This window comes from Cicer arietinum, chromosome 5 (assembly GCF_000331145.2).
Source record: "Cicer arietinum cultivar CDC Frontier isolate Library 1 chromosome 5, Cicar.CDCFrontier_v2.0, whole genome shotgun sequence".
NCBI classification, from domain to species: Eukaryota; Viridiplantae; Streptophyta; class Magnoliopsida; order Fabales; family Fabaceae; genus Cicer; species Cicer arietinum.
Window position 1 is genome coordinate 62,055,651 of NC_021164.2, and position 15,767 is coordinate 62,071,417.

At 37.7% G+C, this 15,767-nt stretch overlaps 2 protein-coding genes across 9 annotated transcripts; both read left to right on the forward strand.

The window, feature by feature from the left end:
* The first annotated feature begins 7 nt into the window (after nt 1-7).
* On the forward strand, nt 8-5,464 carry LOC101502670 (protein MODIFIER OF SNC1 1-like). Its single transcript, XM_027334807.2, has 5 exons — nt 8-83; nt 707-778; nt 889-2,182; nt 2,264-2,516; nt 2,593-5,464. The coding sequence occupies exons 3-5, from the start codon at nt 972-974 to the stop codon at nt 5,038-5,040; spliced, it is 3,912 nt and encodes a 1,303-aa protein (XP_027190608.1). The 5' UTR covers nt 8-83; nt 707-778; nt 889-971; the 3' UTR covers nt 5,041-5,464.
* Nucleotides 5,465-6,532: 1,068 nt separating this feature from the next.
* On the forward strand, nt 6,533-15,098 carry LOC101488646 (protein MODIFIER OF SNC1 1-like). 8 transcript variants are annotated; one of them, XM_004501837.4, is made up of 10 exons: nt 6,533-6,847; nt 8,005-8,079; nt 8,353-8,436; nt 8,533-8,577; nt 8,678-9,050; nt 9,923-10,025; nt 10,658-10,732; nt 10,857-12,066; nt 12,148-12,409; nt 12,486-15,098. In XM_004501837.4, the coding sequence occupies exons 2-10, from the start codon at nt 8,048-8,050 to the stop codon at nt 14,769-14,771; spliced, it is 4,470 nt and encodes a 1,489-aa protein (XP_004501894.1). In that variant the 5' UTR covers nt 6,533-6,847; nt 8,005-8,047; the 3' UTR covers nt 14,772-15,098. The 8 variants fall into 8 exon arrangements, with proteins under 8 accessions (XP_004501894.1, XP_004501897.1, XP_004501896.1 ...); XM_004501840.4 differs by having other exon boundaries at nt 8,690-9,050; XM_004501839.4 differs by having other exon boundaries at nt 6,534-6,847; nt 10,661-10,732.
* Nucleotides 15,099-15,767: the final 669 nt, after the last annotated feature.

Consider the following 15,767-nt stretch of genomic DNA (forward strand, 5'->3'; position numbering starts at 1 on the left):
TAATAATTTTTCTTTGAGCTCAGGAGATTTTCCTACTCTTGGTTCTGAGAAGGACAAACCTGTACATAATTTTGAGTTGCAAGGTAGCATATTATGCATAACTGTTATCGGTACTAAGGGGATTATGGTTTTAAATTGAATAGCAATTTTACATTGATAATAGTGCTGCAATCTTTGGTCTTAGTTTCATTTGTATTTTTATATTTACACTGCATACATTGTTCATTGAGGAGCAGTTGCTGTCACTACAATGATTTTTCTGAGGCTCTCAGGATTCTTGTTTATGTTGTTTACTTGTCTCAAGTATCCAGTGCCCTTCCCCGTCATGTCCCCTTTCAGTTTTCCCCTTGAACTACTAGTAGTTGTTGTGTATATATGCACACAGAAACTTATAAGGGTTTTATTAGAAATTTGGGTTTTGCCTACTGTCTGTCATGTTAGCTTGGGGAGTTTTTAGTGGTATTTTTTTGTCTGAATTAGACATGCTGATAGATTTCCATGCTCTTACATGACTTGTTCTTAGTTTCTAGGTGTTTTGTTTTGTAAATTTAGTAGTTCTGTATGGTATGAATTTAAAATGGTTGAGAAAAATTTAGCTTCTTCAAAAAAAAAAAGGTTGAGAAAAATTAACTTTAGAGATTTAAATTGTTGTTTAGAAATCATTGCATTTGTTAGTGTTGATTAAATATTTATCAATCATTGGCAGACCACAATTCTCATATTCGACCTGGCTCTTCTTCTGGACTTGGGAAAGAGAAAAATGAGACCCTAACTGTTGGTTCGTCTTCATAATCTTGCTGTTAAATTAATGTGTTGGTTCGATCTTGTTACTGTCTATTTCTGCTTTTGATTTATCATTTATAGTGACAATTTTGTGTGTTGTTACAGATGATGTTCCTGTTCATGCTAATGCGAAGGGTGAAACTGCAAATTATTGGAGAAGAGACTATCAGGATTTCAACGAGGATGGTATGAGGCCTGGAGTAGAGAAATGGCAGGGGAATTTCCAGCCCTATCCTAATGCTGCTATTCCTCCTCAGCACTTTGATGTTTGGCGTGGTGCTCCAGTAAATAATCATCAACGTGATATTTGGTTCAGAGGTCCACCTAATGGTCCTCCCTTTGCAACTCCTGTTGCTCCAGGTGGCTTTCCAATCGATCCATTTCCATTTTATCGTCCACACATTCCACCTGCTGGTCTTGCCAATCCACCTCATGTTCCCCCTCCTGGAAGTGGTCCAAGAGGGCATCATAAGAATGGAGAAGTCTACAGACCACATATGCCTGATGCTTACATTCCTCCAGGTATGCCATTGAGACCTGGTTTTTTTCCTGGTCCAATGGCTTTTGAAGGATATTATGGTCCTCCAATGGGATATTGTAATTCAAACGAACGAGATGTTCCATTCATGGGAATGGTAGCTGGAGCCTCTGTTTATAATAGGAGCTCAAGCCAGAATCCACCCGAGCCTGGCAATTCACATGGTAGATCAGATGGACCTAATCCCGCAGTAAAGCCATTGACCTCAGAACCGGTAGAATCTAGTCGTACTCCTGATACTGTCGGACCCTACAGGGTTCTTCTTAAGCAACACAACGAGTGGGATGGAAAAAATGAACCAACAAACAGGGAAGACTTGTTAACAACAAATGCATCATTTGCCAATGTGAGGGACAAGCCTACAGTATCTGTTCAAGACAACGATCAAAGTAGGAACATGGAAATGGAGTTAAGGAGAACAAATGCTCGTGCCAAAGAAGCTTCTTCTCAAACATCAGGATATCAAGGATCTAGTTCTGTCAATAATGCTAAATCTCTTGAAAGCACAGGAAGCTTTAATAGGTTTGATAATATTTCGGCAAGGAAAACAGATGGTGTAGCCTCTAATATGCTAGAAATTTCTTCAAGACCATCATCTGCCCCTAAAGATTCCTCTCTGATTCAGAAGATAGAGGGTTTAAATGCAAAGGCCAGGGATAATTTATCTACTAAAAGTAAAGAGGAGAGGAGGAATAAGTTTCATGCTGGTAGCCTTGTGGAAAATGAAGTCAATGCTGGTGTTGTGTTTTCTGAGGCAACCCTTGCCACTGAAGCAAAAAATCCAGCTGCTCGTGGAGTAGGTGCTTTTGAAGGCGAAAAGAATTTTGAATCATCATCTTTCAGTGGAACAGCTACATCCAGGTTGGCCATAACTTTTTGATCTTAACTGCTCTAATTGTTGTTCGTTTATAGTGGTGAATATATTGAAATGCTTATGCACAGGCATATTTCACATGGCATGCAAGGCAGAGGCAATCACCGTAAGGGTAGACTCGATACTCAAGATGCCGATGGTTGGCGAAAGAAATCCGGGGTCATATATTCTTCAACTACATCAGGTACACAGTTGGATGCATCTAACATTCTTGTTGGTGAGCATCAAATATCTGTTGATGCCTATGAAAGGTCTGGGTCCAATAGCCTAGTAAGGCGCGAAGGAGAATCTACGCAAACTTCAGCTGATAGCCATGCACAGGTAATGCATACACCATTTCAGTACTTACTACTTGCTGTGCTTACATTTAAATCTTGCACACTTTGAAACTCTTCAGCATGCTAAAACAAAAGAGCTAGCCAAGCAACGGACTAAGCAACTGCAAGAGGAAGAGGTGGAGCGGACTAAAAAGCAAAAGGCTAAAAGTCTAGTGAAGTTAGATGAAGTAAACAGGCGCATGCAAACTGTGAAAGGGTCAACACAGAAAGAGTATGATGCAAATTATTCCCTAGAGAAGAAGCAAGAAGAATTTCAACCTTCTGAAACAGCAACAGTATTGGGCAAATCTGGAGCAGCCGATTCATCTGTAGTGTCTAACGACAATGTTGCATGTCAGATTAGTGATACCAACACTAACAGAGTTGAAAAACCACCCATCTTATCCAGTGAAACACCTTTAGAGACACTAAAGAATGCTGACAAAGAACCTGTTCTGAATCAGAATCAGAATCAGTCAGTGACCTTGTACCCCAATGATAATTCTGCTGATGCCGCTGATGCTTTACAGGTTCATAACAATGTTGCCTCAAAGCAGAAAAGAATGGGCTATAAACAAAAGCATAATCTTTCTCTAGGCAAGACTTTGAATGTTTCTACCACCTCAACTGCCCCAAAAGTTGAGAATGACACAGCAGCTTGTGTAAATGAATCTTCCGGCTTTGCTACAAATGAAGTAAGTTCAGCCTTTGTCTCAGGCTTACCCATGAATTCAACTTCTATGGTCGAGTCATCTGTAAACCAGAAAAGGAAGAATAATAGGAATAGCAAAAACAAACAGAAAGTTGAAGAAATTTCATCGTTGGCTGCATTACCAACAGCAATACCAAAGGAAACCAATCTTCCTAGAAGCTCTGTTGAAAATAAACCCAGGGAAGACATCGGATTAGATCATAGCTCACTTCAGTCATCATCCTTGTCTAGAGATCCAAATCAGTATTCAGAGCAAAGATATTCAGAAAATGAAGAATCCTACGGTAGAATGAATAGCCAATTGAAATCACAACATTCTCGTAGGACACCAAGAAACTTGCAGGCTAATAGACAAGCAGAGAAATCCCATGGGAGTGATGTTTTGATGTGGGCACCTGTTAAACCACCTAACAAGATAGAGATCGTGAATGACTCAAGTGACAAAAGTAAAATTGAAGTAATTGTTCCTGCAAAGAATGACCAACAGGTGCATAATTTAAAAAATAAGAGAGCTGAAATGGAGAGATATATACCAAAACCTGTTGCAAAAGAAATGGCTCAGCAAGTAAGTTTACAACAAATGGTGTCCTCAATAAGTCTGGCTCCGACAGATGACTGTGTTGAAAGAGTTGATTCTTGTTCTCAAGGCCCCCAGATATCTCAGCATACTACTTCAGCAGTTGGAAAGATGGGTTCTGGAATGGAGTCTAAAAATGGAGATAGCAGGAAGACTAGGGCTTGGAAGGGCAAATCACATGGATCATGGCGGCAACGGAATTTAACAGAATCTACTGATGTTCATGACATGCAAGATGGAGTGGACCATGGTTCAAACTCTTATCAAAATATTCAGATACCGATGGAGCATCAGCAATTTCAAAAGTCTGAAACAAGCCTCTTGAAAGGACAAAAGAAGCATGTTAATGACACTAGCAAACCTGATAGCTCAAACAATCCCAACAATCATGATTCTGCTTTTGTGGATTCTGTTCCTATTATTGAAGATCCTAAAGCAACGGTCAGGGAGAGGCAGGTCCCTTTTAGAGGACTGAAAGGCACAAGGGTGAACCATGATGTTGATCAGAAGAAAAATGCCGGGGACACAGGAAAAACTGAAACTCTATCATCATTGTCTGAGCACAATCAACCAGATGTCAATGCTGTTTTAAAGGAAAGCCGAAGTACTGGAGAACGCATCTCATCTCATTGGCAACCCAAATTCCAGGCATCAAATACACAGAGAGGAAACAGGCCCAAGAAAAAGGAGTCTACTCATGCTGGTGCATCATTTCAAGATGGTCAAGACAAGGAGTCTAGCACTCATGTAGCACAACCTCCCAGCCAATTGGTCTTTGAAAAGAGCAAGGGTGGAGATCCTCCAAATTTAGGGAATCCAGATGCTGTAAGAGAGAGTAGAAATGCTCCACCAAAAGGCCATCCTCACTCCACAAATCAGGTAGCTGTTAGCTCAAATGAGCAGGCTCCAACAGGTATGGATCCTAGGCATCAGCAACGCCCATCATCTGGAGGTCGCAGAAATGGAAACCAAAATCGTTTTGGAAAGGGACACGAATCTCAGGGAGATTGGAAAACAGCTGTGCAAGATAACAGGTATCATCATGACCAGCCTGCAAACCGGGAAAGACAAGGTCCAAACTTTCATAATGAGTACCAATCTGTTGGGCCACATGGTGGTGACAGCCAATCAGACAACTTTGAACGACCTAAAGATGGTAATTATCATGCTGGGGGAAGATTTAGGGACAGAGGTCAAACTCACTCAAGACGAGGAGGTGGAAACTTCTCTGGACGCTAGTTAGAGTGGTGGTTTTAATTAGAAGCTGTTAATGAGTAGTAGTTCTACTTCAAGATGGTTTTTGTGCTCCATCAGAAGCCATACATATATTGGGGTATATGTAGTGCAGGTTTTGGATACACTGAGTTTTGAATGGTAAATGCAGTTGCACGTCAGTTATGTTTTGATGGTCAGTAGGCATTTGGCAGAGCTAGGAACAATGAAGATGATGCCTCCTTTTTGGTTTCGGGGAGAAGGAGTTTTGATGGATGGGTGCCCTGTGATTTATTATTCTTCCTATGTATCTGATTGAAAATAGCAATTTGATGGCATGACATTTTGTTTTTAAATTCGTGGAGACCGCTCCCGTCTATGACTTCGTACTTCCTGTTGATGTCCCTTCCTTTTTATTTAGAAAGCTTAAATATATTATTGTTTTCACAAATATAGAGGTTTCTGAGTTTAATCTTTTGAAAAAAAAATACTCATTGATTGCTGAAATTTTCAAAAATCTTATTTTTAGTTCATAGTGTGTTTTTATATTTATTTGGGACCTTTATAGCTAATTGATATGCATGTTGTTGTCACGTAAAATTAGTAGATTTTAACCCAATTCCATTTTCTTCCCAGCTAGGGGAGTTATGGAAAATGATTTTAAAAGTGAGTTAGACTTGTGGCTTAGTCTATGATAAACTTCGACCGAACTTTTTAAACAGATAATACCACTTTTTTAAGAAGTTTATCTAAAAAGGTTAGACTTTGTGAATTAAATCAACCTATTTCAACATCGATAAGTATAATTGTTTGACGTATTTAAATAAAAGTTTAAATAAGTTATCATATACAGTCAGATCCTCAAAAAAGTCATATTAGAGCTTACAAAATGTCTGTATCATATTATAAACAAATATTATAACAAGTGTTATATATACTTTTAAAATAGTCAAGTTTGATATTAAATACGTGGATTTTATTTAATCTTGAAAATTTTGGAAATATTAAATTTATATATGTAAAATTTACTATTTTTCTTTTTAATAATTTTATATTTTAAAATCTTAAACCATCTTATTCAAGAATTAAGGTTTTTTTTTTTTTAAAATAATTTTTACTTTAAAGAATAAAATAAGTAATATCAACTATAGATAATCAAATCAATAGTAATTTGATTTAGACACCTGAAAAGATTAATATTGTCTGTCAATTTTGATTTTTTGTATGTTCTTAAAACTAGTACTTCGACTTCTTTATTTCTATTTTTAGAAATAGAATATAATAATAAATCCATAGTGAATATTTTCTCTGGAAAGTGAATGAGAAAAATTAATATCTTTTATTTTATTCAATAACAGGTAGGTATTTATGTAATACCTACATTTCATATTAAAAAAGATATCACGTTAGCACATCATCAGACATGTATGTATATTCAGTCACTTTCATTTTTGAAATTAAACTTAAATACACTTTTAATCCTCATATTTACACCCTTTTAATTTCTGAGTCTCTAATTGATGTTTTAGTTGAAGTCCATGATACGTACACTCATCACACGTAATTATTTCTCCTGTTTCATCTTTTTTCATTTCCATTTGGACATTTATTTTCAGCAAACATTCTCCACGACCTCTGTTTCTTTTTCGTAATTTCCCCTCTCAATCCTCACCCTACAACTACTACACACAGTTTATCTTTCTCTCCCTTTCATATTTCTCCTCCTACCATTCCATTCCAAAAGCTTCTGCAATTTTTTTCATAAAAAAAAAGCTATAGCAATTTTCGTTCTTGGTGGAAGAAGAATCCACTCTTAATCGGCTCATTCTCTCAGGTACAAACTCAAACCCTCTCTATGTCTATCGTGTTGTTTCTCTCACCATCGCGTGAAGCCGAGGATTGTTCGGAGTTCAACGAACTTGCTGCTTACGATATTGCCGACGGAATCTACGACGTCACATTTTCCAACCATGATCCTTCCCGCGCACGATTTGATATTCTTTCCTGTAATTAGAACAAATACCATGACTGTATCATTGCCACATCCTCCGTAGATAAGTTGATTAAGTTTTGGGAAGTTAGAAGCTTTAGGGTTCCGATTTCGTTGCTTAATGGGCATGAGTATGCTGTTAGAAAGGTGCAAAATTTTCCGCATGTGTGGAATTTGATGGTTTTTTGTTCTTATGATATGACTGTTTGTGTTTGGGATTTCATGGTGGATGATGCGTTGGTGAGTAGGTATATGATCATCATACTGAGTTTGATGTTGGGGTTGAAATGAGTGTGCTTGTTGAAGGGCTTATTGCTATTACTGATTGGGATGAGTTTGTTTGTTTGGAAATGGAAGAGATGAAAGAGGGATAAATGATTAGGTGTGGAGGGTTTATGTTACTATCATAGACTTCAAATAAATCTAACCATATATCAATCGCGGGCTAAGAAATCAGAAAGGGGTTAAATCGTAGGAATTAAAATTGCTCAAAAAAATTAGGGGGTCCAAAATCGCATAATTGAGAAACTTGAGGGGCTAAAAGTACATTTAAGCCTTGAAATTATTATGTGTTTTGTATTGTGTTCATGTCTATCTTATTGCTTCATAATTAGGTAGTGAGAGAACGTGCCGATGGAAAGTGTTTAATGAAATGGTGCTTTCGATGAGTGGCAACATACAATTATAACCATAATTTGTAATGAGATATGATTATGAATATGAATGTCCTTAATCTTGATTTTGGATAAGGGCTTAGAATTTTGAGATAGTAGTAATGAGATGGGTTGTCAGGATTTAGCTGCCACTAGACAACTATATTTAAAGAAATCAGTTTATGTAATTCCTGAATGTTCCAACAAAATTTAAGAAAAAGTTCAACCCTGCTCTCTTCCCCCTCTGAAATTTAGTGGTAATGTTATGTTATAATTTCAAATATATACTTCCATAATTGCAATATATTATATCGACACTATTGTTGTTTTCTGTTTCTTTTTCATCAGGCCTTTAAGTTGGCTTGAATGGTCGTGTGGCGACAACCAGGCTATGACTTCAAGCATGTTGAGTGGGGAGAGAAGGTACTTTTTGACTTATGTGCATTGGAAGCTGCTAGAAATGGGCTAGTGATGAGGGATTTGGGTATTCAAAAGCTAATTTGTGCTTTGCTATGCATACCATGTTGTGATATGTCCTTGTAGCAAACCAACTGTTATTATGATCATATGATTCTAATGCTAACCACTATGTTTCTTAAGTGAGGAGGTTTCAAATTTTGATCACTCCTTTATGTGTACATGAATGTATTTTCATTAATTGGCTGCATAGAAGTTAATGCTGATAATATTGCACAGGTGGGCCTCTTCCACCAGAAAAGGTGGTATGACAGTGTTAGGGAAAGTTGCCGTTCCAAAACCTATAAATTTACCCAGTCAGAGGTATTTGATTTCTGACTAGACTATTTACCTTCTTAGTTAACTAGTATGGCTGGTTCATGATCTAAACATGTTTTTCTTATTTTCTTTTGTTTTAAGGTTAGAAAATCACGGTATAGACCCAAATGTGGAGATTGTTCCCAAGTGAGTAAATATTCTATTAATCTGGGTAATATGTATTTTTCTGCTGCTTTTGTTCCTCTAGACTAGACAATTGGTTGTTTTGTTGTCTTATGCTGATTAGGGGTACCCTCAGCTGGGGCAGTAAATCACCATCTTCTGCGTTAAGCGCATGGGGTTCTTCTGTGTCTCCAAATGCCAGTGGTGGGGCTAGTTCACCCAGTCAACTCAGTGCCCGTCCATCATCTGGTGGAAGTGGGACACGACCTTCAACTTCTGGTAGTGATAGTGCTTCTGAACTAACTTCTAGAGCATGGGGATCAAACTCTCGGCCTTCATCGTCATCTGGGGTACTGACATCAAGTCGGACTTCACAGACATCATTGCGTCCTCGCAGTGCTGAAACAAGACCCAGTAGCTCAGAATTATCTCGGTTTGCTGAACATGTGACTGAAAATTCAGTGGCTTGGGATGTTGGTAGAACTGCAGAGAAATTGGTAGGCTTCTGCGGTTTCGGCTTATGATTCTATCATCAGTCACTTCATACAATGCTTTTGCTTTAATTTGTGGTATTAATAGATTGATAGATTTATTTAACTAATGTTTAAGATGTTGCATGGAAAATGACATCAATGGATGTGGGAGTTTTTTTTCTACTGTAGCCTATAATTTTCCATTGTGTACCTTCTTTCTATTGTTTGGGAACGATGCATAGCTTGTCACGGGGCATAGGTTAATGAAACTATTTGAGTATCCAAAAATATGTCATAAGTCATAACATTTTCATTGTATCTTCAATTTGTTGAGAATATGTTGGATGGCCAATTTGAACAGAACACACTAATGATGTTTAATTCATGTGGCTTACACCATATAGTGGTAACACCGCTAAACACTCCATGTCATATGGAAGGTGACAGTTTCCAAATCTTGAAGAAGAGAGGGAATAAGTTTTATTAATTAAGGGTACTGTGGTACTTTCTAATGTTAGGGTGGTGGGGTCATTAATATGTGGTGTGGAGTATGTAACAGCAATAGGTAGTTATTATAGGAGCTAAAAAAAAAAAAAATTTTAAATATAAAATTTCTTTCCACCTTATTGGAATCTACATTCCTACGCATGTATTCCTGGGAATGTGTTTTTGATGATTTGACAAACACATTCTTATTTTATTAGTGGATTTGGACTTGTACTAGTTAGAGTAATGCTACAGTAGTATTTGATCTTTTTATTCGTAAAAATAAGACCATTGCGTCATTTAACTTTCTCCTAATTTATTTCAAGTTCTTATGTTGTAGTTATTTCCAGGGATGTTATCAAAATTGATTTTTCATTTATGTCTGACATTGTACCACTGTCCTTATGTAGGGAATTACACAATGCAAGAATGATGATTTTTCTTTGAGATCTGGAGATTTTCCTACTCTTGGTTCCGAGAAAGATAAATCTGTACCTAATTCTGAGTTGCAAGGTAGCACATTGTGCATAACTATTATCAGCACCAAGATGATTATGGTTTTATATTGATTAGCATTTTACATTGATAACAGTACTGCATTCTTTGGTCTTAGTTGCATTTGTATTATTTTAATTTACAATATGCATTTCCATTGAGGAGTGGTTTCTGTTACTACACTGCAATGATATTGTTTGAAAACACTTTTTTCAATTATCTGGTGTCCTGCCCTGTCACCTTCAAAATTTCCTCTTCAATTCTTCTTAGTCCTCCCTCTGTCCCAAAACAATTGACCCATTTGCAAAAAAAAAAAATTATCCCAAAATAATTGACCCTTTCGACTTCCTATGCACTTCTTTCCAATTGTACCCTTGAATTAATATTACTTACATCATTTACAATGCAATATACTATGCATTTATGATATTGATAATGTACTAATACCTAACAAGAATAATTTAATAAAATATTCTCTCTTGCATTTATACACTTTTCTTAATATGTGAAATGATCAAATAGCTCAATTATTTTGGACGGAGGGAGTAGTTGCTATGTTGGTTATATGCAACCCAAATCTAAAGAGTGACTTCATAAATGGTTGAGGTTTAATTTATTTTTTTGTTATGAAAAATATATGTATCATTTAGCAGACCACGATTCTCATATTCGGCCTGACTCTTCTGCTGGACTCGGGAAAGAGAAAAATGAGACCTCAACTGTAGGTTTGTCTTTATGCTCTTGCTGTTATATTAATGTATTGGTTTAGTTTTGGTTCTGCCTATTTTTGCTTCTAGGATTATGCGTTTTATCATTTATAACAATAATAGTGTGTTGCTTCTATTACAGTTGGTGTTCCTGTTCATGCAAATAGGAAGGGTGAAACTGAAAATTCTTGGAGAAGAGACTATCAGGCCTTCAATGAAGATGGTATGGGACCTGGAATAGAGAAATGGCGGGGGAATCTCCCGCCCTTTCCTAATGCTGTTATTCCACCTCAGCACTTTGATGTTTGGTGTGGTGCTCCAGTAAACAACCATCAAGGTGGTATTTGGTTAAGAGGTCCACCTAATGGCCCTCCATTTGGAACTCCTGTTGCTCCAGGTGGCTTCCCAATTGAACCGTTTCCATTTTATCGTCCACATATTCCACCTACTGGTTTTGCCAATCCACCTCAAATTCCCCCTCATGGATGTGGTCCAACAGGGCATCATAAAAATGGAGAAGTCTACAGGCCCCATATGCCTGATGCTTACATTCCTCCAGGTATGCCGTTGAGACCTGGTTTCTATCCTGGCCCAATGGCCTATGAAGGGTACTATGGTCCTCCAATGGGTTATTGTAATTCAAATGAACGAGATGTTCATTTCATGGGAATGGCAGCTGGTCCCTCTGTTTATAATAGGAACCCAAGTCAGAATCCACCTGAGACTGGCAATTCACACAGTAGATCCGGTGGACTTGGTCCTGCTGTAAAACAGTTGGCCTTGGAGCCAGTAGAATCCAGTCATAGTCCTGATACCTCAAGACCATACAGAGTTCTTCTTAAGCAACACAATGAGTGGGATAGAAAAAATGAACCAACAAACTGGGAGGACTCATTAACAAAGAATGCATCATATGCCAATGTGAGGGACCAACCAAGAATGTCTGTCCAGGAGAATGATCATAGATGGAACACGGAGATGGATTTAAAGAGAACAAGTTCTCATGGCAAAGCAGCTTCTTCTCAAACATCGGGAAATCAAGGATCTAGTTCTGTCAATAATGCTAAGTCTCTTGAAAGTACAGGAAGCTTTAATAGGTTTGATAATATTTCGGCAAAGAAAACAGATGGTGTAGCCTCTAATACGCTAGAAATTTCTTCAAGACTATCATCTGCCCCTAAAGATTCCACTTTGATTCAGAAGATAGAGGGTTTAAATGCAAAAGCCAGGGATGTATCATCTACTAAAAGTAAAGAGGAGAGGAGGAATAAGTTTCATGCTGGTAGCCATGTGGAAAATGAAGCCAGTGGTGGTGGTGTATTTCCCGAGGCAACCCTTGCCGCTGAACCCAGGTTTGCCATAACTTCTTGATTTTAACTGTTCTAACTGGTGTTCATTTATCGTGGTGAAAGTATTAAAATACTTGTGAACAGGCAAATTACTCATGGCATGCAAGGCAGAGGCAATTATCGTAAGGGAAGGCTCAATACTCGAGATACTGATGATTGGCGAAAGAAACCTGGGGTCATAGATTCTTCAACTTCATCAGGTGTACAGTTGGAAGCATCTAGCATTCTTGTTGGCGAGCATCATATATCTGTTGATGCCTACGAAAGGTCCAGGTCTTATAGCCAAGTAAGGAGCGGAGGAGAATCTATGCAAACCTTATCTGATTCAGCCGATAGCCATGAACAGGTAATACATACACCATTTTCGTACTTACTACTTGTTATGCTTGCATTTAACTCTTGCACAATTTGAAAATCTTCAGCGTGCTAAAACAAATGAGTTAGCCAAGCAAGGGACGAAGCAACTACAGAAGGAAGAGGTGGAGTGGAATAAAAAGCAAAAAGCTAAATCTCTAGTGAAGTTAGAGGAGGTAAACAAGCGCACACAAGCAGTGAAAGGTTCAATGCAGAAAGTGTATGCTGCAAATTCTGCCCTACAGAATAAGAAGGAAGAATTTCAACCTTTTGAATCAGCAACAGTATTGAGCAAATCTGGGGCAGCCAATTCATCTGTAATGCCGAATGACAATGATGCATGTCAGAATGTTGTAAATCATATTCAGTCAGTGGCCTTGGACCAGGATGTTAATTGTGCCGATGACACTAATGCTATACACTTACAGGCTCACAACAATGTTGACTCAAAGCAGAAAAGAGCAGGCTATAAACAAAAGCATAATCTTTCTCTAGGCAAGACTTTGAATGTTTCTACCACCTCAACTTCTGCAAAAGACGAGAATGACAAAATGGATTATGTTAGTGTGTCTTCTGGCAGTGTTACGAATGAAGTAAGTTCAGCCTTCGTCTCAGGTTTACCCATGAATTCAACTTCTATGGTTGAGTCATCTGTAAACCCAAAAAGAAAGAATAACCCGAGTAGCAAAAACAAAGAGAAAGTTGAAGAGATTTCATTGTTGGGTGCATTACCAACAACAATACCGCAGGAAGCCAATCATTCTACAAGCTTTGTTGAAAACAAACTCATGGAAGACATCGAGTTAGATCAGGGTTTACTTCAGTCCTCATCCTTGTCTAAAGACCCAAATCAGAATTCAGAACAAAGATATTCTGAAAATGAAGAATCTTATGGTAAAATGAATCGCCAGTTGAAATCACAGCATTCTCGAAGGATGCCAAGACACATGCAAGCTAATAGACAAGCAGATAATTCCCATGGGAGTGATGTTTTGATGTGGGCCCCTGTTAAACCACCGAACAAGGTAGAGAAGATTAAAATTGAGGTAATTGTTCCTTCAAAGAGTGACCAGAAGGTAAATAGTATAAAAAATAAGAGGGCTGAAATGGAGAGATATGTTCCAAAACCTGTTGCAAAAGAAATGGCTCAGCAAGGAAGTTTACAAAGAATGGTGTCCTCAATAAGTCAGGTTCCTATGGATGAATGTGTTGATGCTGGTTCTCAAGGTGTTGGAAAAGTGGGTTCTGTAATGGAGTCTAAAAATGGAGATAGCTGGCAGACTAGGGCTTGGAAGGGAAAAACACATGGGTCATGGCGGCAAAGGAATTCAACAGAATCAAATGATGTGCATGACATGCAAGATGGAGTGAACCGTGGTTCTAGCTCCTATCAAAATATTCAGATACCGATGGAGCGTCAGCAAGTGCAGATGTCTGAAACAAGCTTGTTGAAAGGACAATCGAAGTATGCTAATGAGACTAGTAAACCTGATGGCATAAACAATCCAGCCAATCATGATTCAGATGTTCCAGTTTATGTTCCTATTATTAAAGATCATAAAGCAATGGTCAGGGAGAGGCAGGTTCCTTTTAGACGACAGAAGGATGCAGGTGTGAACCATGATGTTGATCTGAAGAAAAATGCTGGGGCTACTAGGAAAACTGAAACACTGGTATCATCCTCCGTGCACAATCAGCCAGATATCAAGGTTGTTTTAAAGGAAAGTCAGAGTATTGGAGAACATGGGTCATCTCACTGGCAACCCAAATTTCAGGCATCAAATAATCAGAGAGGAAATAGACCCAAGAAAAAGGAGTTTTCTCTTCACGTTGGTGTATCATTTCCGGATGGTCAAGATAAGGAGTCTAGCCCTCTTATTGCACAACCTCCCAGTCAATTAGTCTCTGAGAAGAGCAAGGGTCGAGAAGTTCCAAATCTTGGGATCCCGGAAGCTATAAGAGAGAGTAGAAATGCTCCACGTAAAGGCCATGTCCACTCCCCAAATCATGTAGCTGTTAGCTCAAGTGAGCAGGCTCCTACAAGTATGGACCCTAGGCATCGGCAACACCCATCATCTGGAGTTCGCAAAAATGGAAACCATAACCGTTTTGGGAAGGTACATGAATCTCAGGGAGATTGGAATTCACATGGGCAAGATAACAGACATTATCATGACCGAGAAAGACAAGGTTCAAACCATCATTATGAGTACCATGCTGTTGGGCCACATGGTGACAGCAAATCAGACAATTCTGATCGATCCAAAGATGATAGCTATCACACTGGGGGAAGATTTAGGGAGAGGGGTCAAACTAACTCAAGACGTGGTGGTGGAAACTTCTCTGGACGCTAGCTAGAGTGGTGGTTTTGATTGGAAGCTGTTAGTGAGTAGGTTTTTATACTCCAACATTGTTTTTATGCTCCACCAGAAACCATATATTTATTTATAAGTGCTATGTTCAGTCATGTTGATCGGATCCATTGAGTTTTGATTTTGAATGGTAAATGTAGGTGCTTCAGTTATGTTCTGATAGTCGGTAGGCATTGAGCAGGGCTACAAAAGTGGAGATTTGATGGCTCCCCATGTGGTTTATTTGTTTCTGATTGGAATTAGTAGTTTATTTTAGTTTCATCGAGACTATCACTGCTTCTTTCCTACCACAATGGTCTATTGACTTCACACTGTTTCCTTCCCTTTCCTTTTTTTGTTTTACGTTTTGATCGATTGTGATAATATAATTTACCTAAACTTTATATGATTTGTTTAGTATGAAAGGATAAAATTGTTAAAAAAAAGTATAAATGAAAGATAAAATTACAAGAAAAGAAGTTACACTAAAATTTAATATCATTTTATATGTTATGTATTTTTCCTATATAACGGTTACTAGGCAAAAAGAAATGTATGATTTGACAATGCATATCTATACTGCCATTTTAGAATTAAGAGACATTAGTATCTTACTATTGTTTGCCTTAGTTAACTTTACTGATGATAATTTTACTCGTTGATTGAGTTTTTTCTGCTATAAATATTGTCAACAATTATGTACAAATTCCTATAATAGATAAATGGTTGTTTAATTACCTATAGAAAGAGATAGAGATGTATAATTTAGAATGATGAAATCATTCAAGATTTTAAAAATAAACTAAGACAACAAATGTGATGCATATTTATCTTTTACAAAACATGAAATGGTTTTGTAATTTGGTTAATCTAAGTGAGTTTTTGGAGATTGATCGTAGTTTAATGTTTACATAACACATTTTTGGACATAAGTAAAGAATTTTAAACTTTAAACTAAACATTCAAGCAAAGATTGATATAATGAATTAATAGTCGGCT

What these genes read in the sequence shown, in the direction of transcription:
- LOC101502670 (XM_027334807.2), top strand. Translation starts at nt 972, where the DNA reads ATGAGGCCTGGAGTAGAGAAATGGCAGGGGAATTTCCAGCCCTATCCT. An exon ending in AGTGGAACAGCTACATCCAG is followed by an intron (nt 2,183 to 2,263) that starts GTTGGCCATAAC and finishes GCTTATGCACAG; the next exon opens with GCATATTTCACATGGCATGC. An exon ending in CAGCTGATAGCCATGCACAG is followed by an intron (nt 2,517 to 2,592) that starts GTAATGCATACA and finishes GAAACTCTTCAG; the next exon opens with CATGCTAAAACAAAAGAGCT.
- LOC101488646 (XM_004501837.4), top strand. Translation starts at nt 8,048, where the DNA reads ATGACTTCAAGCATGTTGAGTGGGGAGAGAAG. An exon ending in AATGTGGAGATTGTTCCCAA is followed by an intron (nt 8,578 to 8,677) that starts GTGAGTAAATAT and finishes TATGCTGATTAG; the next exon opens with GGGTACCCTCAGCTGGGGCA. An exon ending in ACCTAATTCTGAGTTGCAAG is followed by an intron (nt 10,026 to 10,657) that starts GTAGCACATTGT and finishes TGTATCATTTAG; the next exon opens with CAGACCACGATTCTCATATT.